Here is a 25433-nt window from a genome sequence, read left to right on the forward strand (position 1 = left end):
AACTCATCAGAGCAGTCATTTAAAAATTCTAATGCACATAAGAATTATCTGAGGACCAGTTTAAATTGTGCATTCCTCAGCCCCCGACACTGGTCAGGCCTGGGCCAGGGTCCCTGGAGGGTGTGGGTTTCCGGGACAGCTCAGTGTCCAGCAACACTGGGCAGGTCATGAGGAGAGACGATGCCCTGTGACAGAACCTGCCTCCCTGTCCCTGCTTCTTTAGAGATCAGTACCTCATGAAGGTGTCATTTCCCCTCGTATCTTGTCCTCTTTTCTTCTGTGAATCCCAGCCATTCCCTTGAGGAAGTCTGACTCAGGGGATGGATACCAGGTGCGAACTGCTGAGGGCCCGCCCTTGTGATCAGCGTGGATGGAAACAGGACAGTTCTGTGTTTGCTTCTCACCCTCCTGTTACCATGGTTCAGCCTCAGGGCAGTAGTGGTGGACCGGGTAACGGGCAGTCATGCTCCACAGACCAGGCCTGAACTCGGCAAGAAGACCAAAGAAAGATGCAAACTGGGAGGTGGCAGGTTTAAGATGCAAGGAAACTTACTTACAAGGCTTGTCTTGGGAGGCCTCAGATGTTTATCCTTTAAAGTTTATCCTACCCACATCCCTTAAATCAGACTCTTGTTATCTTGTCCCCAGATCACTGGTCTCCTAGTTTTTTTGCTCACTCACCTTCTCAATATTAAATATTTAAGCAGATATCCTTCCATATGTGTATTTTTAAATAAAATGTGTTAGATGTCCTGCTATCAATATGAGTGAAGAAGCGTGGAACGTCGTTAGTCATGAGAGAAATACAGGTCAAAACCATGTGATGCCATTCGGACGGCTATAATTTTTAAAATTTTTATGGAAAGTAATGTGCTGGTGAGGTTGTGGAGATATTACAACTCTCGTGTGTTGCTGGTACAATGAGGCAGCTACTGTGGGAAACAGTTTAGTTGTTTATCATCGAATGTTTAAACCGAGAGTTAACACGTGACCCAGCAATTCCACTCTTACTTATATAACAAGAGAATGGAAACGTACATTCTCACAAAAAATGACGTGAATGTTCACAGCAGCATTACTCAGAACAGCCACAGGTGGAAATGTCATCTAAGAAATGGGTATAAAATGTGATCTCTCCATACAGTGGGACGTCACTCAGCCATGGAAGAGTGAAGCACCTTTCCTACACTGTGGATGAACCTTGAACACCTTAGCTGAGTGAAAAAAGCCAGTCACAAAAGGATTGTATTGTGTGATTCCATTCCAGAGGGTATCTTTGAGGGGAACTACAATGTCATAAAATTAAATTGTGGTGATGGGCACACAGCCCTGTGAGTGTACTGAGACACTGTGAATCGCACACTTCACAGGGCGGGTTGTGTGGTGTGTGAATTGTCTCAGTGCTGATTTCAAAGACTCTTCCTTGCCCGGGGCGCGCACACCTCACTTGGGAAATCTCTTCATTTCTGACTATTTCTGTAACCACTCAAGACCTCTGTACCTCTGACCTTGCTTCTCTCCACTCCATCCTGCACAGTTCTGGCCAAAATGTCATTCACCTGACGTCACTGAGCCTTAACTGCCTCACTTTCGCCAGCAAGAAGCAGTCCAGACCCCATGGCATGAACGTAGACTTCATTTTTACCGCACCTTTTCAGAATAGATAGATTTTTGTATCCACTTGCTGGAGGTCTGTATTTAACACATACTGAGCACTCAAGAAAACAGTCAAGTCCTGTTGAAGTTACTATGCTCACTAAATACTGTTTACGGTCCTCAAAACTGTCTTAAACGTGAAATGATGAAACAAAATCTTTCTGACGGTGCTTGCAGCAGTTGCCCCCCACCAGACTGACCCAAAGGCAGGTGTTTCTTTTTTTTCCTCTAAATTCCAGCAGCTTGGGTTGGATGAAGCTGCAGGATTTAGCGATCTGCTTTGTTAATTGTCTGGAAGTGTCATCACCTTCTAAATCACGTCCACTTCACAGCAGCTCAAGGAAACAGTCTGAGCTTTCCCGCTTCACCTTCCCTTTTTTAAAAATGTAATCCATTTATTCAGCTGTTTCCTGAGGGACGCATTCTATCAGGTGTTGCATTAGGTATCATGGGCTTCATAAAAATAGCTCAGATGTGATTTTGTGCTCAGCTAATGGAAGCTAAAGGTGCTGGTGTCAGGCGGGTAGTACCTACAAGCCAGAACTGGGCCTGTCTGTGTCCCCTGCTCAGCACCACACTGGACGCTGGAGATGCTGAGAGAAGGGAAAACGACCTTTCTCTGCCTTCGAAGAGCTTGTAATCAGTCAAGGACAGTTCACACCTAGGTCAGGGCATATTTTGTAATAAGCTTGGGATGTAGACATTTAAGTGCTCTACATGTAGAGGAGGAGGCTGTGGGATCTGGACAACACTGGCTTTGAATGGAATTTGGAGACGGGCCCAGGTCCCAAACCGCATGTCAGAGCCGCGGGAGAGAAGGCAGGTGAGGACCGGCAGGGTTGAGCGAGAGCCCGGACAGCTGAGGTCAGCACTGATGCCGTAAGGAGCCCAGTGTTCAGAAGCTTCTGTTTTCAACAGCCTGTTGGATTTAACATGGTTGTCCTGAGGCTGGAGTTGAGAGACTGGGGCTGCTGCCCCACTGTCTTTACCCTTGTGGCCTTGAGCAAGGACTTGAACTCTCTGGATCTCCACAGCCTCTAAGAGGAGGAGGTTAGGGAGGTGAAGGCCAGGTTCTCTTTCACCTTAGAATTCCTAGGACTCTGTATTCTACACGGGAGGAGGACCGATGGCAGGAACCGTGGCTTTTCTAACAATGTCACCTAGTGGCTGTGCAGTGAGCGTGCCGATGGATGGCTGTGTTCTACCTCGACTGCCGCCCCTCCCCGGTCTTTGTCCTCCCCTCCCTGAGTCTCCTACTCGGTACAAAAGGATGAAGAGCTCACTGGTGGGCCTGCCTGGGGCCGAACCACTGGGCTCCTCATCAGCCCCAGACGCACTGCGAGGTCCTGAGCAGCCAGCTTGCTTCATCAGCCAGGAGATACCTCATAGAGATGGAGTTCGTATTTTAAAGGAAAATATGAAATTTTCTTCAAAGTCAAAATACTAAGTAGGAAAAATGAAATATTCAGAGACATCATCTGAAACATGCCTTTTAGATGAAATTTCATTGTATATATCAACAAAGGTTCTCCCAGTGTACATGTATTGACATAAAACAATCATCTTTCTAGCACCACTACTTAAGTTAGGACTTCCTAACTTAAAACGGTCTCAGTGCGTGCATGCCATCTGCCTCCTCTGTTCCTTTTCTTTGAATGTCGTCAGAAGTATTCCTCTGCTTTCTCTGAAATCCCTTTCGTTGGCATTGTCTCCTAAGAACAGTCTCTGGGGGCGGCTCCTGGTTTGTCTTTCTTCACCGTGAACATTACAGATTGCACCGTGTGAGTCTGAGAATGGGCGGCTGCCTCTCTCCCCGCTTTTACATCAGTTCTGTCAGGACGTCTGTGTCTCTCCCTTACCGTGGGATTCCAGCTTTGGAACAGTTGGCCTGGTTTACCTGTATCTGTGCCCCAGGATCCACTTGGTATCTTCATTTCCCTGGCCAAAATAGATTTAAGAAATGTGATTTTACAGTGCTTTCATTCTGAGGTGCCTTCCTTGATTCTTGCTTCAGGAAGGCAGTGAAATTGGAGTGAAGCACTGCACGTAGAATTTCAGCATTCCTTTGACTAGTTTCTTCGTAAAAGTACAGCTCAAAAACAACTAGCCCTTTGTGCTTATAGAAATAGGTTTATAAATCATAGCTTATAATAGCAATGCATAAACCTGGGAAACCTTGGTAATGGTAGGAAAGTGGGAAGTATAGTATGTTTTACGTAATGTTGTGCTGACATTTATTCCTCATTAAAATAAATAGAAGTTGGGATTTATTCAACCAGAAAGAGACCTTTAAACATTCAAGATCGAGAAGTCTAAACCTAAAGCTTTGGGGGGAAGAATATTTACACAGAGCCCAAGTCCAAAAACTGCAGAGAAGTTCGTACTGATTGTTTGAATTGTTTTATTAACCAAAAAGGAAAATAATTTTTTTTTTGTAAACTGCAAATCACTGTACTTTACAAATCTGGACCAATTATCAAAATATGTCCACTATTTCAGCAGCCAGTTCACAGAAGAGGAAGCCCATGAAACGTATGAAAAAAATGTTCATCCTCACTTGTACTCAGGAAAATAAAAATTCAAGTCACGGTGGATTACCATTTTATACCCATGAAATTAGCAAAAATTTGCAAGTATGATAGCAAACTTTCGCAAGGACGCGGAGCATTGGAAACTTTCGAGCCTACTGTGGAAATGTAAACTAGTGCAAACACTTTGGAAAACGGTTTAGTGTCATGTTAAAGATGTACATTGTCTAAAACCCAGAAATTCACATCTGGGTGATCACAGGCAGACCTCAGAGACGTTGTGGGTTTGGTTTCAGACCACTGCCATCAGACAGATACCACAACAGATTTTTTTTTGGTTTCTCAGTGTATACAAAAGTTCTGTTTCCCCTTTAGTCTATTAAATGTACAGTAGCATTGTGTCTAAAAAAGCAACATACGTATCTTAATTTAAAAACAACTGAATTGCTTGAAAGTGCTCAACTTCAGTGAGTTGCAGTAGCGACATAAGGCTCGCCGATCACAATTCCCCCCAACAAATATAATCATGATGAACAAGTCTGAGATATGAGAATTATCAAAATGTGACACAGAGACACAAAGTGAGCAAATGTTGTTGGAAAAACAGCGTCGATAGACTTTCTCGATGCAGGGTTTCCACAGACCTTCAGTTTGAAAAACAAATGCCGTATCTGTGAATGCAATAAAACAAGGTCTGAGTGTATGCTGTCAGGAGATTATAAGTGCTCATATTCACTAGGCGACGTGTAAGAATGTTCAGTGCAGCGTTATTTATAATAGAAACCAGAGAAACCTGAAAACAAGTTAAACATTCGTCCATGAAATTTGTGATTGAAGGAAGTCAGAACCTGTACTCTCCTGCAAGAGAAAGCATAGATTGCTGCATATTTTAAAATATCAGCTTTCAGAAAATTATTTCTTGACGGCATTGCTTGTCTCAAAAAAGGGGAAAAATATGCAGATAGGTCTTCACCCACTGTGACAGACAGGACACTGCTGAGTGGCCATGAACTAGAAAAGCAGATTGCGCGGCCCTCAGGCAGGTGCTTGACTGGGCCGCGGGGGCTTGGCCTGCTCTCGGGCTAGTCTCAACTCCGCGGCAGGTGCACCTGACCGAGGGCTTAGGAAGCATTTGGTTTTGTGACTAGGGACCTGCTGAATTAAAGTCATTCATAATAAGTGTTGCTGAGTCCAAACTCGTTCTGCTCACTCCACAACAGGACAGTAAATCGGGAGACAAGGTGTTGGGGCCAGGAACAGCGACTTTATTTGGAAAGCCAGCAGACCAAGAGGATGGCTGAGTAACGTCTTGGAAAGCCATCCCACCCAAGTCAGCATTCAGGCTCCTTTTTTAGTAAAAACGGGTGGGGGCGTGATTGGTTGTTGCAAACTTCTTGCTGCAGAAATCCTTTGTTCTTGCAGCTGTCCACATGGGTCAGGTCAGGGTGCCCCTGTAAAACCTCTAACACAAGGAACGTTATTTTCTATCTATCCTGCAACTTTTTATTAAGTACAAAAGTGTTAATATCCTTAATGGTCAGAGCCTTGAAAATAGGCTCTCCTGTCTATTTTGGGCTAAAGGCAACGCTGTTTCACAAAAGGTGCAGAGCTAGCAAGACTGAGCTTAGAAAGCAGGGCACAGGGCTAAAGCCAAAAGGAACAGATCTAATATGGAGTCAGATTTGTTCTTTTCTGTTACATAGGGGCTTTTGTCAAAAGTATGCAATAGTCTATTGATCTATTTCCTGGATGCTAAACGGCTGAACACTTTCCTGCAGGAGGAGCAGCTGAAATCTCATGAAAGCAAGCTGAAGCAGATCGCCACGGAGCTGGCTGAGCACCGCTCCTACCCGCCAGACAAGAAAGTCAAAGCCAAGGAGGTGGATGAGTACAAGCTGAAAGATCACTACCTGGAGTTTGAGGTGTGTTGACCTAAATGTAACCAATGCCTGTATCCGAGCTACTCAGTGACTCTTCCACGAGGCAGTCTTTTTATTGTTACTGTATTCGGGGGGGATGCACCTTGACCCGGCCTCTCCCTTGGGAGCTCCGGGCCTGGTCTGGGTCACAGTGGCCCCTCTTGTGCAGTTTTCTGTCTGAGCATCAAAGAGTAACCATCCGTCTGTGCGCTTAAAAGCAAACAGCCTGCCTATTGGAATGGCGTGTGCCCGCTGAAGATGAAAACAACGGTGGCTGGACACGCCGGGCGGGCAGCTGCTCCCTCTATTTCTGCCTCTCTTCCAGCAGAGCTGGAGTCAGAAAAAGCACCGTGGAGGAAACGAGCCACACGATGCTTTTTCCTGCGTGCTCCTGCTGCTAGGCAACCGGTGCATGTTCCTCCCACCACGCTCTGCCCTTCACAAGGCAGTCGCTTAACTGAGTTGGGGCTCATCCATATCCTCCAACAAGTGTGGTCATAAGAAAGCATGGGGAGGACTCGTAAACTCTGGAAAGATGGAAAATTCTAAAGCAAGTCAAAAGCCATATATATAGTAGATGTTATGTTGGGCTAAATTCTCTCCCAGATTAGACAGTGTCAGGGTCAGGCGGGGTCCTGACTCTTAACCCCTCCAGCTGCCACTGTAAGACATTCAGAGTGTCTATTTTTTTTTTAAGTAGCATGTAGTCCAGAATGCAGAACAACTGTTTTTTTAAGTTTTTACATAATATCTTTTTCTGTTGGGCGTGCTGAATCTGTCCTTAGCTGTTTGTTCCTTTTCATTGCAGCTCTAGTCAGTATTACTCATTCACCCCCCCATTTCCCGTCTTACAGTCCTGTTTCTTCCTCAGGCGTGAAACGTAGCATCATCTGAGCACCCTCGCCCTGGCCCCTGAACCCCCAGAATCTAATCAGGACCAGATCCCGGCACCCCACCCCTGCCATGTCGCTCCCCGTCCCCTCCTCGCCCTGGGCATTGCTTTTAATCCTCCTCCCTCAGGTCCCAGGTGTTCCATCCCTCACCCCTGCCTGCCGTTGCCCCCGACTATCTTCATTTCATCCTCCGTACTCCCAACAGTTAGTTCTCAAAGGCATTCTGTTCAGCAACTGCCCTTGGTTTTCCCCAAGTTAATCTTCAAATCAAGTCCCAGCCCTTAATGTGCGAGGGTTTGGGTTCCTTCTGTCTTCCCTCCATGTGTATCAGTCACACTTCTCCCCAGTCTGCTCTCCCCAGACACACGTGTGTGCCTTTGTTCACTTTCTTCTGCCCCAGATGCTCTTCCCCTCATTTCATTTCTTCAAGTCCTGGTCATCTTTCAAGATGCAGCCCAAACCCCTCGTACTAAAAGCCTGCTCTAAACCCACCGGTACAGTCCTGCACGGTGGTCTGGGTGACAGTGACTTCAGTGAGTCCTCACATCTGTGGTGGATTCCACAGCACCTCCCCTGCACGAGACTGGGAGCCCCTGGGATGCAGGGACCTCAGGTCTCTATCTCATCATTTCTCTGTGCTGTCTTCTTGAATTGGAAAGGATTTCATGGACGACTCTATGTATTTTATTTTTTTATTGAAGTATAGTCAGTTACAATGTGTCAATTTCTGGTGTAATTCAGTCATACATATACATACAGATGTTTGTTTTCATCTGCTTTTTCCTTATCGATTACTACAGGATATTGAATACAGCTCCCTGTGCTATACAGAAGAAATTTGTTTTTTTATCTATTTTATACATGGTAGTTAGTATTTGTGAATCTCGAACTCCCAGTTTACCCCTTCCCACCCCCTTTCCCTCCAGTAACCATGTTTGTTTGCTTTGTCTGTTTCTGTTTTATAGGTAAGTTCATTAGTATCTTCTGTTTTTTTAGATTCCACATATGAGTGATAATCATGTGGTATTTCTCTTTCTGACTTAACTTCACTTAGAATGACATTCTCCAGGACCATCCATGTTGCTGCAAATGGCATTATCTTATTGTTTTTATGGCTGAGTAGTATTCCATTGTATAAATATACCACACCTTCTTTATCCAGTCATCTGTTGACGGACATTTAGGTTGTTTCCACATCTTGGCTGCTGTGAACATTGGGGTGTATGTATCTTTCATGGAAGCTTTTAAAAGTATCTTCCTGAATTATATAACATTTCTGTGGAAAAAAAAGTGGCATTCAGTCCACTGCAGATCCATGTACTAGTTTTATTCATGCTTAAGCAGGTCCTTGCTCTGGGCAGACGAAGTGAAATCTTCCTTTCAGGAGAGGTAGGAAGTTTACCAGCAAAAACTTTGGAAGCCTTACCAGCAAAAGACTTGAAAAGATACTTTTTAAAAAACAAACAAAAAAACCCAAGCAGCTCATCTTTGTCCACACTTGTTCATGCTTGGGAAATGGGAGTTCTCCAAAAGCAATCATAATCCTTCACACTCCTGGAGTGGCTTTCAGCCACAGGCCCTTTTAGTTTCACACATGCTAATTAAATTTCCCGACACCTCGGTCCCCTGCTTCTAGCGCTCAGCACCTTGCTTTGAGCCCTTGACTCTCTGTCCCCGGGGGCGGGGGTAGCAGGATCACAGAGAGGCTGCCGCTGCTTGAAGCTACTGTGGGGCCCCTCTTCCAAAAACATAACCCAGCAGAGGCCAGCATTGTCATTTCCCATGAACTTAGACCCACGGTTGTGGGGCTAAGTCTTTCTTTCTTCAGACTGTCACGTCAAGGAGCCTGGAGCTGGCATTCCAGGACCTTGGCTCATTAACTCCAGACTCATACGGTGACAGGTCAGGCGTGTGGGACTGCCCGTCAGAAGGCGTTAACCTGCATCTCCCCAGAAAGGTGGCCCGGCACCTCACTTTCTAGACGTTATCTAGAAAGGTTTTTGTAAAAATAATCCAGTGAACATTATTTTTCACTAACCTAAAATGGAAGCAGCATGTCTCATGGGGTCCACCTTGCTGGTGGGTCACCCGCCAGAACTCGCCTCTGGTGTGTGTTTGTGCCGATGCTCTGCGGAGCGTTCGGGGCTTGGCTTCCCCCGCTGCTCCCTCGCAGGCTGCTCCAGTCCCTGAGTGGGACTGGAGTGCGGTGTGGGAGCCGCTGAGCATCCTGTCTGTCTGGTTCCCGCTCAAGCCTCAGCTTCTCCATGTGGGCTGAGTGCTCAGTACGTATCTGTTGAGTGAACACATGGGATGCAACATCAGAGGATGCGTTGTAGCTCCTGTGAAAACCACCGTGATGGGACAGACAGCAGTGTCTGCAGTTCCGTGTGACCTCAGAGGGGCAGTGCTAGAAAGGGGAGCTGAATCCCACCTGCGTCCTTGTCACCAGGGAAGAGCCACAGGCAGGAATGGGCTCTCTCCCCTGTCCCTGCAGCAAGGGCCTCCCTGTGGTTTCAGGGCACTTCTTGTCATTTTCACAGCTTGGTAAAGAAGAGACCTTTATCTTGTTAGAATGTGAAGTGGGTGGCAATAACACCAGGGGTTACTTCTAACTCAAGGCAGTTCAGTTGTTTGTATCCCAAGTGCACTGAGTACAAACCGTTCATCTCGGTGGGCCGGATTCACAAGGCTCTATGCCTATAAAGTCCCCAAACCCTGAGTGACAGTAAATAATTAGAAACTCTGGTAAATAAGAAGATTCAGGGATGTTTGTTTATTTTTGAAGTCTATAAAAAAATCTGCAGAGAACAAGGGGACCTCCATCCACCTTGGCCTTGGCCTGTTAGAAGACTCGCTTTTACTTAAAGCTGCTCACTCAGAATGGCTGTGCTCGACCAAGTTCTCACGTCTGTCTTGCTGAGTATTCATGGGGGGTGCTGTTGTTTTGTGTGACTGAACTGGTTCCCCCAAGTTGTGGCTGTAACTTATGTAGATGGGTTCACTTGGAATGTAATCTCACCTTTGAAAGAGTTCTCAGGCACCATGTGTCCACATTAAGAAATTCACCATCATTTCCCAGTTTCAAAATATAGAAATCAGAAAAAGCCTCACTCCCTTCTGTTTTATTCAGTTCCCTTTTTGCTTAAAAATGTGTGACTCGATCTCTATGCTTCTGCTACGTTTGGAAATCTGTCAGGATGTAGGCCAGGTGGATCGTTTGTGTCAGGTATAAAAACGTACAGAGCTCTAGCCACTCAGATCCCAGCAGGCTGAGCTGGGCGGGCATCCTTCTGGGCCCTTTCGGAAGCAGCCCCATTAAAGAAATACCCTCGCTCGCACAGTACTTGGCCCCAGAAATTAGCTCTGTGTTTCCTCACTGGCAGTTAAAGTGGAGATACTGTTTGCTCCGGGATGTTTCTCATGTGATTTAAGGTGTAAGATGTTTTCAGTGGCTGAAGTTATTAGTCCTTAGATGGGAGGAGGGAAAGGGAGGCTGTAGCCCCTTCCTGGCTGTCAGTGAGGGGTTACTGAGGACAGTTACTGAGGCCGGGCTGGCAGAGGCGCCGGGATCGCTGACGAGCCAGGTGGCAACCTGATGGCCATCGCAGCATTGTATTTGTCTTCCCTGGGGTTTGCATGCATTGAGGGATGACAGGCAGTGTCCTGCCCGCCGCTCCCTGGTACATCACGTCCGGCAGCAGTCCGCGTTTGTGATGTTGGCCTCCGAAGGCGCTCGAGGTTGCCATCCCTCTTACAGAGGCGGCGACAGCTGGATGTGCTTCGTGTCTTAGATCTTTGAACACGGGCTTTGGAATCAACTGTCTCTTCATGGTTAGAAAGCAGCTACTTCCATGTATGTTGGTTTTCAGGCTCCAATCCAGCAGGAAGAAAAGTCCACTTCCCTGATAGCTCAACCAGATGCGGAATAAAGTCCCCTTGGCTCCCTGGGCTAGACTCCGCGGCATACCCACTCCCAAATTTCGACCTGGGGTAGCATATGCTTACGGCTCAAGGCAGGCAGGACCCATGCCCACCACATGGCTAGGGAATTCAATTATAGAAACAACAAATGTCCATTCTAACAAGGCATATAAATCTCCTGGGACAGAATATGTTCAATCAAGAAAATCTAGGACACTCTTGAGGCATGATACGTTTTTTTCTGAATGTCTCATTTTTGGTGGCATGTGAAAGGGTATGATTCCTTCTGAACCTTGCTCTCTGAGAATAAGAGCGTGTCCCATGTGGCGACATTAAGGGAACTCAAACAGCTCAGCTCCGGAAGTGCACACGATAGAAAGTTCTGCTCGTAAGCCCTCAGTCTTACTGTTGGGTTGTTTGCTGCATGGCAGGTGGGTGGGTTGATGTATTTCTTTTTGAACAGATTCTCTGGTTGTGATCTTAGCTCTGTTTCTGCGGATCGCTCAGTCTTTGTCACCATCAAAGAAGTAATTTTCACATTTCCTCTCACGGGAGCAGTGCAAGGGCGTATCTCAGTGCAAGGCCAGCTGTCACCAGGCACAGCCACCTCTGAGACAAAATGATCTGGCTGTTCATTAGTAAGTGGCCTCGGTCTCAACAGTACAGAGATGGTGTGGTTACCCTTCCTCTCCCTGGTGAAAGCAGGGATGGCGTTCCATTAACTTCCTCAAAGAAGATCAGTAGCAAGTCTCACTCTCAGTAACAGAGTCTAGCCGGGAATCCTGTGTCATCTCCTTCACAGAAAACAGCACGAGGTGGTTGTGTGTCTGGATCTGAGCCAAGGTGTGGCAGGTTAATAGAACTCTTGGGAGAATTTAAGAGTTTCCTGTTTCTAGTAGGAGATGAAGTGTTTGGAGTCAAAACCTAGAGACCAAGGATCAGCAGTTGGCGGGCACCAAGCCCAGTTAGGAACAGGACACGATGCTTGCCATTTGGAAGTGGGTTGTGTCTGACAGGCTGAGACAGGGCTGACGTGCTCTGGGGCTTCATCTGTAAATGATGCCACTTTTGAAGGGAGGAGACGCTTAGTAACAGGGTCCTTTGGATCACATTGTAAATACATGATTAAGAAGGCAGAACACACGGCTGGTCATGGACCTAGAGTGACTCCCTGACCCTAAATCCTCCCTCACGCCGGGAATGTCAGCTCCGAGGAGGGTCACTCCTTTGGTCTAAGGTACTGTCTGCAAGGAAAGGGCAAATGCTTGCAGTAACAAAATAGTGTAATTAGGAACGGGGCTGGACTGGAAGTTAGGGGGCAGTTTAGTCTCATCCTTGATGTGTTTGGTACATGGGGATCCTCTCTGTACCTCAGTTTCCTGCCTGTGAAAATGACATGGGATTGGGTGAACTGACCAATCAGGTCCCTTCCAACTCTGTATTCTTGATGAGTGCCATACTCACCCCAGTTACTTCATTAGATTAACTTACTCTCACGGTGATCCCTAAGGGTGTGGTTAAACGCAGAACAAAGAGTCTTTGGATTTGAAACGGGGAGGGTATAGTTCAGGTGGTAGGGTGCGTGCTTAGCATGCACAAGGTCCTGGGTTCAATCCCCAGTGCCTCCTCTAAAAAATAAATAAATAAACCTAATTACCTCCCCCTTCCCCCAAAAAAGCTTTAAAAAAAAGAATATTTAGATTTGGGGACACCAGGGGATAAGGCAGCTCTGTGCAATAGAGATATAATGCAAACCACATATGTCCTTTTAAGCTTTCTAGTAGCTGCACTTAAACATAAAAGGAAACAGGTGGAATTCTTTGTAATAAGCTTTTTCCACTGTAACACGTGTCCAACACAGTATCATTTCCACATGTCATCAATATAAACCACGAAGCTACTGTACATTGTTTTTTTCCTTCCTGAGTCTTCCAAGTTTGTACTTGGGGCACATCTCCGTGCAGGGTGGCCACATTTCTCGTGCTCTGGAGCCACGTGAGGCAGTGGCTCCTGTCCAGGGCAGCACGTGGAGAGACCACGTGACCTGCTTAGAAGCCAGCCAGGGCCGGGGAGGCCGGATGACGGCGTGGGTGCAGGTTCGTTCTGATCCAACAGTCCCGGTGCCGTGCCAGTCATAGACTATTTTGTCCCTACTTCTGGGTGAGGGGGTCAGTAACGAGGAAGCCCACCTGGGGTGAGGGCTGTCACCTCCATGACTTGTGAGAATAAAGCCCTCATCCATCTCCCCACAAAGAGATTCTCAGGCGAGCAATGCCAGTGGACCCCTTCCCCTTTGGGTAGATGGCTGTCCTCACCCGTTAGTGTGCTGGCTGCGGGCGCTGTGAGCCATTTCCTGGGCTGATGCTGCTTTTTTGTTTTTACCCTGTCTTACTCCCTTAGGGTGTTTTCCTACTATTTTCTGTAAGAGTCTGTGTGCTTTGGATGTGAGACTTTTGAACCTGTGTTTGCTTGGGCACCTGAGCTGAGGGGATGGGCTGTTTGAGGGCAGCTGGCTACTGAGGGCTGGTAGGTGTGTCCAGCTCAGTTACTCAGTAGACTGGTAGTAAAACTTGAAATGGTTTTTATTTTGTTTCTGGAAATCTTAGAGCAAAATCCTGTGCCAGCCAGGAGATGTCTGTGCAGGGACTCAGCCCAGCCCTCACTGGAGGTGGGGGCGGGCCCCCCGGAGCCCAGACTTCCTGCAGGAGTGCCCAGCGAGGCTTGGAGGAGGGTCCTGGACGGTTACCGCTCCCCTCACTCTGCCCGCGTGGAACCCGAGACTGGAAGGAGCAGGGGCCTTGCTCAGGCCTGGCTGCTCCAGATTCTGACCCCACAGGTTGAAGACACTTTACCAAGAGAGGCTCGGAATTGGACACAGAACTGCTCAGATGTTATAGGGACATCCAAACTGGGGACACAGGGGGTAAAACTGCTTTAAACTCAGAAGTGATTAATATATTTTGGGGATGATGTGGCATGGGAGACTGGTGGGGAAGGCAATTTTGATACAGGAAAATGTGGGGTGAGAGGATGGTGGTGTCCCTTGTCTCAGCCTGGGACACACCCCGCCAAGTGGGGGTCCTTGGCTTCGCACACGAAGAATTCAAGAGCGAGCCACAGTTGAGTGAGGGTGGATTTATTCAGAGAGATGCACGCTCCATAGGCAGAGCGCGGGCCGCCTCAGAGGGAGGCGGCCACGAGGCATCGTGTTGCTAGTTTTCATGGGCTCAGTCACTTCAGTGCTAACAAGGGGCAGGATTAGTCCAACTACTTCGGGGAAGGGGCTGGGATTCCCAGGAACTGGGCCACCACGCACTTTTTGACCTTCAGTCAGCCTGGGAGCTGTCCTGGCACCTGCGGGAGGACCATTTGCAGCTACTGTGTTATGAGGAGCGTATACTGAAGCTCAGGGTCTACTGGTCCTGGTGCTCACTGCTGTGTCATTCCTTTAATGACGGTGCCCTGCCCCCGTCCCTCCTGTCTCAGTTTAGAGCAAAGGTCCTTCAATGCTCCCTGAAACCCTACTTCCAAAATTTCCTGCGAAGACTGACCTGCCCCCTCATGCCTGGCACTGTGGTTTGGGAGCCGGGGGCGTGCTCCTGGGGGACACGGTGGGCGACTTAGGGCGTCTCATTACGCCCAGAAGCACAAACAAAATATAAACCAAAGGATTAGGAGCGTGGCCTGTATAAAAATGTTGTCATAACAAACTAAAATTTTGTTTTAGGTGTGAGTTCCTAAAGAAAAATTTAGCGAGAGACTAATTTTTATCCCACAGAAGTTAACTTTAGCCTCTTTCCAGAGAAGTTGTATTTTTCCAGCTCAAATTACTCATCTTGGGTATGTAGCAACTTAACTTCACATCCCTGTATTTCAAAGGGCAATTTGTTTTTGCCTCATTTTGCTGAACAGCAGACTTTTTAATCCCACTGATCCAGGCAAGGTGAATTTTCTTTTTCCAGGTAATTTTATAACATATCTATTGCCAAAACCCTCACGTTGGGCAGGAGCCTGGTGCCCATTGGGGCTGCAGGATTGACCGTGGCTGGGGGGGAACTGGACAGTTCACTTCTTGGATTTTCTATCTAGAAAATACAGTGTTCCTTTTCCTATGTGAGCTTTGTGGACTTTTAAATGAAGTATTTTCAGTTTCATTTCTAAGAAGAAATAAAAGTCTGGGTACTAATGCAGAGTGGGGTTTACAGGGGGTGGCAACCCAGCACTGCTCACTCCCAGCAGGGCCTGTGGGAGCCCGCGGGGCAGGGCTGTGGGGCTGAGCTGCCACCTGGCAAAGACCAGTCACTGGAGGAGGGTAGGCCAGTCAGGCCAGGACCATAGGATGGAGAAAAAAGATGTTCTCAACCCCAGTACTTTTTGTCTGTTAGAGCTTTTTGACCTCTTCTGCTCGCTTTATCGTTGTTCCCAAGTCCAAACTCGTTCTGCTCGCTGCACGGCAGGCCAGTAAACCAGGAGACGAGGTGTTGGAGCAAGGAATAATGACTTTATTCAGAAAGCCGGCAGACTGAGAGGATGGCAGAATGATGTCTTGGAGAACCATCCTGCTCCAGTGAGAATACAGGCTCCTTTTATACTAAAGAAAGGGGAGGGGGTTGGGTCCGTTGTTGCAAACTCCTTGCTGCAGGAATTCTCTGTTCTTGCAGCCATCCACATGGGTCAGGCCATGATGTCCCTGTAAACCTCCAACAAAACAAAGGTTATTCTCTATTTTGCAACTTGCCATCTTTACCTAAGTGCAGAAGTGCTGACATCCTTAAAGGTCAGCGACCAGAGAATAGGCTCTCCTGTCTATTTCAGGCTAAAGGCAACATTGTTTCCCAAAAGGTGCAGCGCTGGCGAGACTAAGCCTGGAAAACAGGGCACAGTGGTCAAAACTAAAGGCACAGATCCAGTATGGAGTCAGATCTGTTCTCATTTATCACATTATGAAAACTCAGCTTTTTATTTTAGTTTACTTTTTAACGGAAGTCAGGAAGTTCGTTAAGAGAGCCATCGAGCCAAAAGGTAGACGGAGAGGAGCACAGAATTCACTGCCTCCAGTTTTCCCAGAGAGCCACAAATACAAAGTATACAAACTGAAAATGCCTAGATTTGCTCTATTTTGGCAGTGGGTTCCCACCGCATGCAGAAACCTGAAGTGGGATCGCATAGGGGGAAAACCTTAACATTTTCTTTTAAAAAAGTCTCTGCAAATGAGTTCTCCAACATCCTATAGAATTCAGCCTTTATTCGAATGAGTGGTTCCTTCAAGAGCTCCTTCTGGTTTTGTTGGCTTGTTTTAAGTTTTTGGTTTATTTCTGTTCGCCAGTGTGGAGATCTAGGAGCAAGAAGTGCTTTGCTATGTACGTGACATTATTGGCGCTCCTCTCATTTCATGTTACACCGGCCTTACCCTGCATGCACGAGAAAGGGAAATGTCAGGCGGAAATGTATTCAGGACTTGATTGCTGAAGCGGTGAGGTCTGAATGCAAATGGCAGTGCCGAGTTAGACTTATTATTGCAGTTTTGTTTTCATTCGCTGTTACTGTTGTATTCATGAGTATCAGAGGTCAAAAGGAGATTGAGTTCTACTAAAGGAAATGAAAAACAGTACGCAGAGCTCAGGAGAAAAGAGACTGCTCAGTCAGGTGCATGTACATTCATATACGGATGTGATTCAACTTCTTTTCAAATAATAATACTAATTTTTTAACACTTAACATTCACCCTAAGCTGCAGCTTGCTTGGCCTCAGACGCTGCATTTTTTTGTTCCTCCCTGAAGTCACTGCTGCCAGTGAAAGGGACATTTTTCCTACGTATTTGAGAAGTGTTCTCACAGGTGACTGAAGACCAACTTCATAAATACATATTGAAAAAAAAATGTAGTAAGGAGGTTACAGAGTGAGGAACTTGATTTTATTTAAAAAAAAAAAAGCCATTGAGCATTTGGATTGTTTTTGGCTTTGGGTGGTTACAGAAGGCTTCATGGAAATAGCAAATCCTCAGAAGGACATTGTTCTTAGAGCGTGCTGAATGGACAGCCCCAGACAGAGTTCAGGCACTTCTCTGCAGAGTAGCCCCTGGACTTGGATTTGGTCAAATCTCATCTCCAGTTTTTCTGATGGTGGAATTAGATCTTACAGTGACATCGCTAGAAGTCTGTTCACGCTGCTGGAGAATTCCTGAGGCGTGAAGCAGGGCCTACAGCTCTAAAATTTTGAAGAATTGATCTGAGAATGAATCCGCGGAGACTGGGACAAAACCTCGAATAACGTGACCAAGGCAGCAGTTGTCCCCGAGGCACGTCTCTGCTCAGACTCCCTTCACCCTCCCCGGTGAAGGACGCCCCTGGAAGGACAGCACGTGACGGAGACTGACGACAACTTAGGAAAATAAATCAGTGCTGCTCTTACTAGGCAGCGGCCACGTGGCCCGAGCCAGCTCTTTCACCGCCGCATTGCTTCTCCGAGATGCGCTTTTTACAGCCCATCTTCTTTTCAGTGCGCTCTGTCTGAAGCTGTGTTAATTCTTGCATGGCGATTGCTTTGTGGCATGAAATTATATCAATTCAAACATTTAGCTTTTGATTGTTTCTTCTGCCCTTTTTACCATCTGGTTATAAGCATTGTCATCAGAGCAATGTCAGACCTATCAGAGCAAAGGTATAAACTTCCATATTATTATTATTTACTTGTTTAGTGTCAGGAGCAGGTTCCCTCCCAGGTCACTACTCTGACCCTGGAGCCGAGACACCGGGTTAGTGTAGAGGTACTTACCCGAGGGAAGGTGTGGTCCTGGTGCCTCCTTGGGAGTCACACGCTGGGGCATCGGGCGCAGGAATTCAGAAATAAATAACCGTGGACTTACCTTCAGTGGATGCTTCTGTTAGAAGTAAGTTGAGAGGCCACCCATCACATCACAGTGAGATCTAGGCACTGTCTAAGTAGAGAATCACCATGCTCCACATACGATGGTCCAGTTTCTCACTTTTTTAAAGCTCCAAGTGGGTCTTCATGTCCTGCCACATAAGAGAGGCTCAGAAAACGTGTCTGTTTTATGAACCTCAGAAGTGAAGGATCAACTCTGTTTCTTTCTGGGTATAGAGAGCCCAGTCCTACGCATGCAGCCCACCCCCAGCGCACTCTGCAGGGTTTGCCGCATGTGGAGTCTTGCGAGCCGTGGTCAGGGTGCGTGGACACAGGGAGGACACAGAGTCTCTGCTGTGTGTACCCCTCAGGGTCAGACCTCGGCATTTTTGTAGAAAACATGGGAATGTGCAACACGAGATGAGAGCGTGTCCCCAGAGGCTACTGATGGAGGTTCTCATCAGGCATCTCCCTCTGCATCTATGTCTGTTCTCATTTTTCTTGAATTTGCCATTCTGAGAGTTCAAAATGTTTTCTATCAGCTATGAGAAATTTTATTTTCTCCTATTTGTTTCTTCTTCCCATTCATACACTCACCCAATGTTCACTTGACTTACTTCACTTAGTATGATCATCTCTAGGTCCATCCATGTTGCTGCAAATGACATTGTTCTTTTTCATGGCTGAGTAGTATTCCATTGGAGATATATATATATATATATATATATATATATATATATATATATATATACATATATATATATACACACCATATCTTCTTTATCTGTTCAATTGTTGATGGACAGTTAGGTTACTTCCATGTCTTGGCTATTGTATATAGTGCTGCTGTGAACATTGGGGTGTATGTATCTCTTCGAATTAGAGTTTCCTCCATATATATGCCCAGGAGTGGGATTGCTGGATCATGGCATAAGTCAATTTTTAGTTTCTTAAGGAACCTCCATACTATTCTCCATAGTAGCTGCACCAATTTACATTCTGACCAGCAGTGTAGGAGGGTTCCCTTTTCTGCACATCCTTTCCAGCATTTAATATTTGTAGACTTTTTGATGATGCCATTCTCACTGGAGTGAGGTGATACCTCCTTGTAGTTCTGATTTGCATTTCCCTGATAATTAGTGATATTGAGCATTTTTTCACGTGCCTGTTGTCCATGTGTATGTCTCCTTGGAGAAATGCCTGTTTAGGTCTTCTGCCCATTTTTTGATTGGGTTTTTTGGGTTTTTTTCTTGTTGAGTTGTATGAGCTGTTAGTGTATTTTGGAAATTAAGCCACTGTTGTGGTCAGTTGGAATATTTTTTTATGAGTGAGTCTAAGCTGAATGTTAACCATTTTATTAAGTCTGCAAATAACAGAAAACTTGACTAAGTGTTTAAACAATGTAAACATTCTTCATGTCACTTAGGAAAACTGGAAGTAGTTGGTCGCTGGCTCATTGAGACCTGCCACCAAGGCTGGATGATCTCCCTGCAGTTCTGACTTGCTGTCTTTGGCACATGGGCTTTTTTGTTTCCATGCTTGTCATTTCATGGTTTCAAATTCCAGAATGCCTGCCAAGCCTCCACCGTTTCATCTGCTTCCGTGGAAGCACCCTGGTTAGCTCTCTTTGCGTGCTATTGGCCGGGTCTAGGCCATGTGGCTGCCAGGGCGCCTGGCAGGGGGGTGAGGGTTGTCACATCTGGGTTAGACCACAATTCCTGTCCTGGTGCTGGAACACTGCCACCTTCATCAGAAACCACAGCTCTGTTCTCTGAAAGAGGAGGCTGCCAGGAGAGCAGCCAACGGCATTAGCTGCTCCATCCCTGCCGGCTTCTTTGGCCGAGATTGACCCCTGGACCATGGTCCTCAGGTTCTCAGTCTCCGCCCTGCACATCAGGTCTTTACAAGTGACCAACACACTCACTGCTGTTGTTTGCTTTTCAGTACACACCAGCTCTAACTTAAAACTTTAATTTCAAGAGTGGGCCTAGAAAAAAGAACAAGAATCTTCCTTCTCTGAAAGGAAGAAAGGATGGAACACCTCCCAGAGATCCCGTGTGGCTGCAGAGTTAGGAAGAAGTCTGACTTGTCCCCCTCAACGACGCAGGACGTCGCGGAGAAGGGACTTGGAGAGCGGTGCTCCCTGCTCCGCCCCTCAGGGCTCCGTTCAGGGCCACTTGCCTCTGCTCAGAGGCAGTGTGCATGTGGCCCCAAAGCCCCGGAGCAGAGCTTTACATACTTGGGTGGGTCTGTAATCCCAGAAGGACAGGGGTTAGTGTCTGTCAAGTTGTCCCAAATAGCCCTGAGATTAAAGATGTTTACCTGAAGGATTTTGAAGAGGCTTTTGGCCTGGCTGCAGAGAACGGTAGAAAGCAAAGCTGTATGACTGGGTTTAGTCGCCTCTGTCCCTGTAAGCCTTTTTAACTCAGAAATAGGGCACAGCCATTTGAAAGTTCCTGAGCCAACCCCCCATTGCTTTTTCCTTATTTCTCTCAACAACCAAGCAGCCCTGGTTTCTGCCCCGCTTCCACCCTTTGCTTTGGTTTGTCTTTTCTTCTCATCTGTTGACTCAGATACTGCCACTCCTCTGTGCTGCACCTTTTGTTTGTTGATTGACACACTGATGTAATTTACTGGGGAAAACACCTTTGCATCTGGAGCTGTGGAATGAGTGGATGAAGGCTTTTCTTCAGGTATTTTTTAGGTGAATTTCCTCAGCAGTGTCAGTTTCTTCAAAAACTAGAAGAAAATAGGCCCCGTCACCTTGTCTCCTTTTGTCCCCTTTCACGTCATCTCAAAGAATTGTCTTTCATGGCCCCTTTATCGTATAAATGCCCCCAGCTTCATGAAACATGTGCCTTACATTGGGTTTCTGAATCTGTCCTGAAGTTGCCTTTAGATCATTTTACTAAACCTTGTTCGTATTGAGAGTAGTCCTTTCCTGCATTTTAATCTTGCCACCCAGGCGGTTTAGAGAGAGATTAAGTCTCTAAATTCCTAGAATGAACAGAATCTTAGATTTCACTGATGCACGGGCTACTGTGTAACACTGGTGACATATTTTTTATTAGCATATGTCCGCATTAAACCCTTATGTAGTTGTCTGAAAAAAAGCTTAGTTTTTTATTATTTTACTGTGCTAACTTCTTTATTAAAATTGGAATGTGTACCAATTAGTGATGCTTTCATCTGCAGTTACCGCTACCTGGTGCACAAGAAAAGCTGCTCAGCATCACTCATCATTAGGGAAACACTGAGAGAGCAGCTCCCACCTGTCAGGATGGCCGCCGTCAAAAAGAACACAAATAACACATGTTGGCGAGGATGTGGGGGAAAGGGAGCCCTCCTACACTGTTGATGGAATGTCGATTGGTGCAGCAGGGTTGGGGGGGAGGGATAAATTAGGAGTTTGAGATTAACAGGTACAGACTACTCTATATACAACAGATAAACAACAAGGATCTACTGTAGAGTACAGGGAACTGTATTCAATATAATATAATAATCTATAATGGAAAAGAACCTGACAGAAGAATTTATATATATTGGAAGACTTCGCCTGTCTTCGTTGGCAGTTTATATGGTGTGTTCTTTCATATACATAAAAAACTGAGTAACTTTGCTGTACACCTGAAACTAACACAACATTGTAAATCAACTATACTTTGATAAAAAAAAAAATTGGTGCAGCCTCTGTGGACAGCATACAGAGGTCCCTCAAAAAACTAAAAATACAGCTACTTGTATGATCCAGCAATTCCATTTCTCAGTAAATATCCAAAGAAAAGTTCAAAAAGATACATGCACCCCAGTATTCATAGCAGCATTATTTACAGTAGCCAAGATATAGGAGCAGCCCAGGTGTCCATCAGTCGATAAATGGATAAAGATGTGGTGTATGTGGAACACCACTCAGTCATAAAAAACAATGAAATCTTGCCATTGGCGAAGGGTATTATGCTCAGAGAAAGACAAATGCTGTATTTCACTTACGTGTGGAATCTAAGAAAACAAATGAACAAACAACAAAACAGAAACAGAGTCATAGACACACAGGTGGTGGCCAGAGGGGAGGGGGTGGGGGAGGAGAGGACCTGGTGAGGAAGATGGAAAGGTACAAACTTCCAGCTGCAGAATAGAGGAGTCAGGGGCAGGAAATGTGCAGTGTGGGACATACAGTTAGTAATTATGTAGCATCATTGTGTGGTGACAGGTCATAATTAGACTCACCATGGTGATCATTTTGAAATGTATAGAACTATTGAATCACTATGTTGTGTAACAGGAACTAACAGTGTTGTAGGTCAGTTATACATCAGAAACAAACGAATAAATAAACTCATAGTGAAAAAGACCAGACATGTGGTTGCCAGAGGTGGGGGTGGGGAGGGGATTGGAGGAAGGCGGTCAAAGGTGCAGACTTCAGTTAAAAATAAATCCTAGGGGTGTAATGTGCAACGTGATAAATGTAATTAACAGTGTTGTATGTTACATATGAAAGTTTTGAGAGAGTAAATCCTAAGAGTTCCCATCACAAGGAAAAACATTTTTTGTGTGTCTTTAGTTATGTGCCTATATGAGATGTTGGATATTCACTAAACTTTTTGTGGTAATCCTTTCATGACATGTGCAAGTCAGATCATTTGCCGTATGCCTTAAACTGACACAGTGCTGTGTGTCAGTTATATCCCAGTGAAACTGGAAGAAAAACGGGAAAAAACCAATTCCTGAGGAACAGTGGCTTCACCCCTCAGCATATGTATTATTCATACTTAGCAAGATAGTTAGAGGCAGGAGGGGATCCTGGAGTTGGATGCAGCTCATTGTGTCATCGCAAACCCATACTCTTTTGATCTCTGTGTTTTTCCCTCAGGCCTTGCGTGTTGTCCTTTTGCCCTCGTGCCTGCTGCCCCTGTCACGGGCGCAGCTTTGGGAACCACATCCAGGTCAAGGGAGGCGCAAGAGTGAGGGGCCAGCACCAAGGCTTCTCCTCTAAAGCCTACCCTTCATATCAGAAAGGAAAATTTCTTTCCCAGAAGTGCCCCCCCCAACCCCAGGAGAGTTCTCCTTACATCTCATTGGCCGAACCACCACAGGGCCCATCTGAGATGCAGAAGGGTCTGGGAAAGTAAGCATTTGGGTTTTATCAGCCTTTGTAGTGAGAGGAACGTAGGAGAAGAAAGGGGTTGAGAATGGCTCTTGAAGGGCCAGACAGCCAGTGTGTGTCAGAGTGGTCACCCTGAACTACACACTCACATGCATTTATGCTTTTTCATATCCTGGGAGGGGGGAGATGGAGCTTAAGAGTGTGGGGCCCAGAGTCAGACCTCCTGAGTTCAAATCGCAGCTTCACTTCTTTGCTGACGCTGACTCTGGACTTACCTCTGCCTCTCTTTCTAAGGTGCCAGGTCCCTGTGGTTGCGGTATTAATGGCCCGAGGTTAGCGTGTGGGCCCCCCATGAGTGTCGTCATCACCGTCAGCCCGAGCTTGGCACCCACGTGTGCACGCATCACACCCAGAGCGAGCTCAGTCACTAGCAGCTTCTCCCTACTTTTAAACAAAAAGCTTAAAAGAGTAGCTTCAGCTTCATAATTACTGACTTAACACTGACATATATAAAATTTGAGCCTGGCCAGAAGAACCCTTGAAAGGTCTATGGTCACAGCAGGCTTCACCTGTCTTCATTGGGACAGTTTGTAGTGGTGTGTTCTTTTGTTCAGAAATAAAGCACTTTAGGCCTTCTATAAACTCTTCATGTGTGAAGCAGTTTGCTGAAAGACTTATTGGACCAGAATCTATCAAATCAAGAATCTGAAGCCCTGCTGTCATTTGTCATAGATATTTAATGGTTCTATATGGTGACGTGGATAGAAACTTAAAAAAAAAAAGCCGGCACCAATTATGGTTAGAGGAAAAAAGAAAACGTCTACAGTGTTCGAATCAAGGTGCTGCTGAAGACACAGTAGACACTCAACACACAGTTAATTTAAAAAAAAAATGTAGAATGAGAAAAAGCATCAGAAAATAATCTGAATTTTTGCAAGAAGCCGCAGTGCTCTGGGAAGTCGGTGATGCTAGCAGAAAAGCCGTGGCAGGAAGCCCAGAGCAGCTTCTAGGAAGCGTTGGTGATCTTGCAGGGGACAGGAGTATGGGTTCACCACGAACTGCTTCCTCGAGCCACGTCCCAGCCATGCTCCGGTGAGGCCGTGGCCTCACGAGGGAGGGAGGCTCCCAGGAGCCTGAGCCCAGAGAGCCGTCCGGTCCCCAGACCAGAGGCCGTGGCTCTCCCAGCTCCCACTTCCTCGTGCTGAGCGTGCAGGGAGCGTCCTTCCTCCCTCTGACAGCCGATAACGCCGAGCTGACGTTCCTTCCGAACAAAGGAGAACTGAAAGTCTGTCATTTCTTACCCAGTAAATGAGCCCATCAGTTGGTCTTCTGTCCCTGTGTCCACTCTGGGGAATGAGGTCCAGCCTATGGGACGGGGACAGGCCGGGCGCGCTCACTGTGCCTTTGCGAACCGGGTACTGACCCCCTCTTCTCTGACTCCCCACAGAAAACCCGCTATGAAACATACGTCCGTGTCCTGAAAGAGGGGGGCGTGGAGCTCCTGAATAGCAGCGGGGGGGGCCCCGCAGGCCTGAAGAAGTCGCACTCCAGTCCCTCGCTGAACCCAGATTCGTCCCCGGTCACGGCCAAGGTCAAGCGGAACGTGTCAGAGAGGAAGGACCACCGACCTGAAACGCCGGGTATTAAGCAAAAAGTTACTTAGAGTCCACCTGCGGCCAGGAAGTGCTGGTCGTGGAGCAAAACAGAGCTTTTCAAGATCTTTCTGGTAAATCCGTGAATATATTTAAAAAAAAAAAAAAGTCTGTGACTAAATGGTGCATTAGGAACCTTTTCTATTGTATATTTTTGTTAGTTTCTGTACAGATTGTCTCTTTGCTCTTGATTTCTTTGCTTTGATGATTTTTGCTCCTTGGTAACTAATGCACCTTTCGTGGGGGGGGGACCGTGATTCCGGAGTGAATTCTGTCCCACTTCTCCCCTGGTTTTCTGCCCAGTTGTTTCTGTGTGTTCTCAATCAGCTGTTACATTTTTTTTTTTAAGGTTAAAAATTTAATCCTTTGTGAAACACTTAACTGGACAACCTTTGTAGTTTAGAAACTTCTAGCCAGAGTTAATATAAGCCTTTTTATGTGAACTCTCGCCCAGTCACAGAGGTAGAATCGAGCACGCGCAGAAGTTCAGTTAAGAGCGTGAGGAATCAGGACCGTCCCTTGGTGGCATGCCACCGTGTGCGCGTCTGAGCACTTCGTGTTGAGGCCCTGCCTGCTGGGAGCAGGGGAGGGGCGCGAGGACCTTGGGGCCGAGAATGTAGGAGGCACGTTCCTTGCTTGAGTGCCGATTCCACGCCCAGCCGGTCAGGAGGAGGAAGTGGAGCCCTTTGCCATTGAAGGCTGAGGGAGGGTGACCGCGAGTTCGTTCTGTTTTCTAAGGGATAGTGGCAGACTCTTCCGGGAGCTGCAGCAGCAGGCATGTCTTTGGTCTGCAGGAAGTATGTCCTCCCACTCCCGCAGGGCAAGGAACCAGAACCATCTACCCTCGATACCCTGCCGCTGGGAGTTAGGTTCCTCTGTGTCTGTGGGCACC

The 25433-nt window shown here is 46.6% G+C and overlaps 1 protein-coding gene across 7 annotated transcripts in view; it reads left to right on the forward strand.

The window, feature by feature from the left end:
• PSD3 (pleckstrin and Sec7 domain containing 3) overlaps positions 1 to 25433 on the forward strand; it is a 463075-nt gene that overhangs the window by 412702 nt on the left and 24940 nt on the right. For 5 of the 7 annotated variants that reach the window (XM_064477400.1, XM_031439999.2, XM_031440003.2 and 2 more), the window contains 2 exons: positions 5963 to 6106; positions 24337 to 24529. In XM_064477400.1, the coding sequence (XP_064333470.1) occupies positions 5963 to 6106; positions 24337 to 24529 (337 nt within the window). Of the gene's footprint in view, positions 1 to 5962; positions 6107 to 24336; positions 24616 to 25433 lie in introns of all 7 variants that reach the window. The other 2 variants (XR_010377299.1, XR_010377300.1) reach the window with 1 other exon arrangement.

Source organism: Camelus dromedarius, chromosome 22 (genome assembly GCF_036321535.1).
Source record: "Camelus dromedarius isolate mCamDro1 chromosome 22, mCamDro1.pat, whole genome shotgun sequence".
In the NCBI taxonomy this organism is placed as follows: Eukaryota; Metazoa; Chordata; class Mammalia; order Artiodactyla; family Camelidae; genus Camelus; species Camelus dromedarius.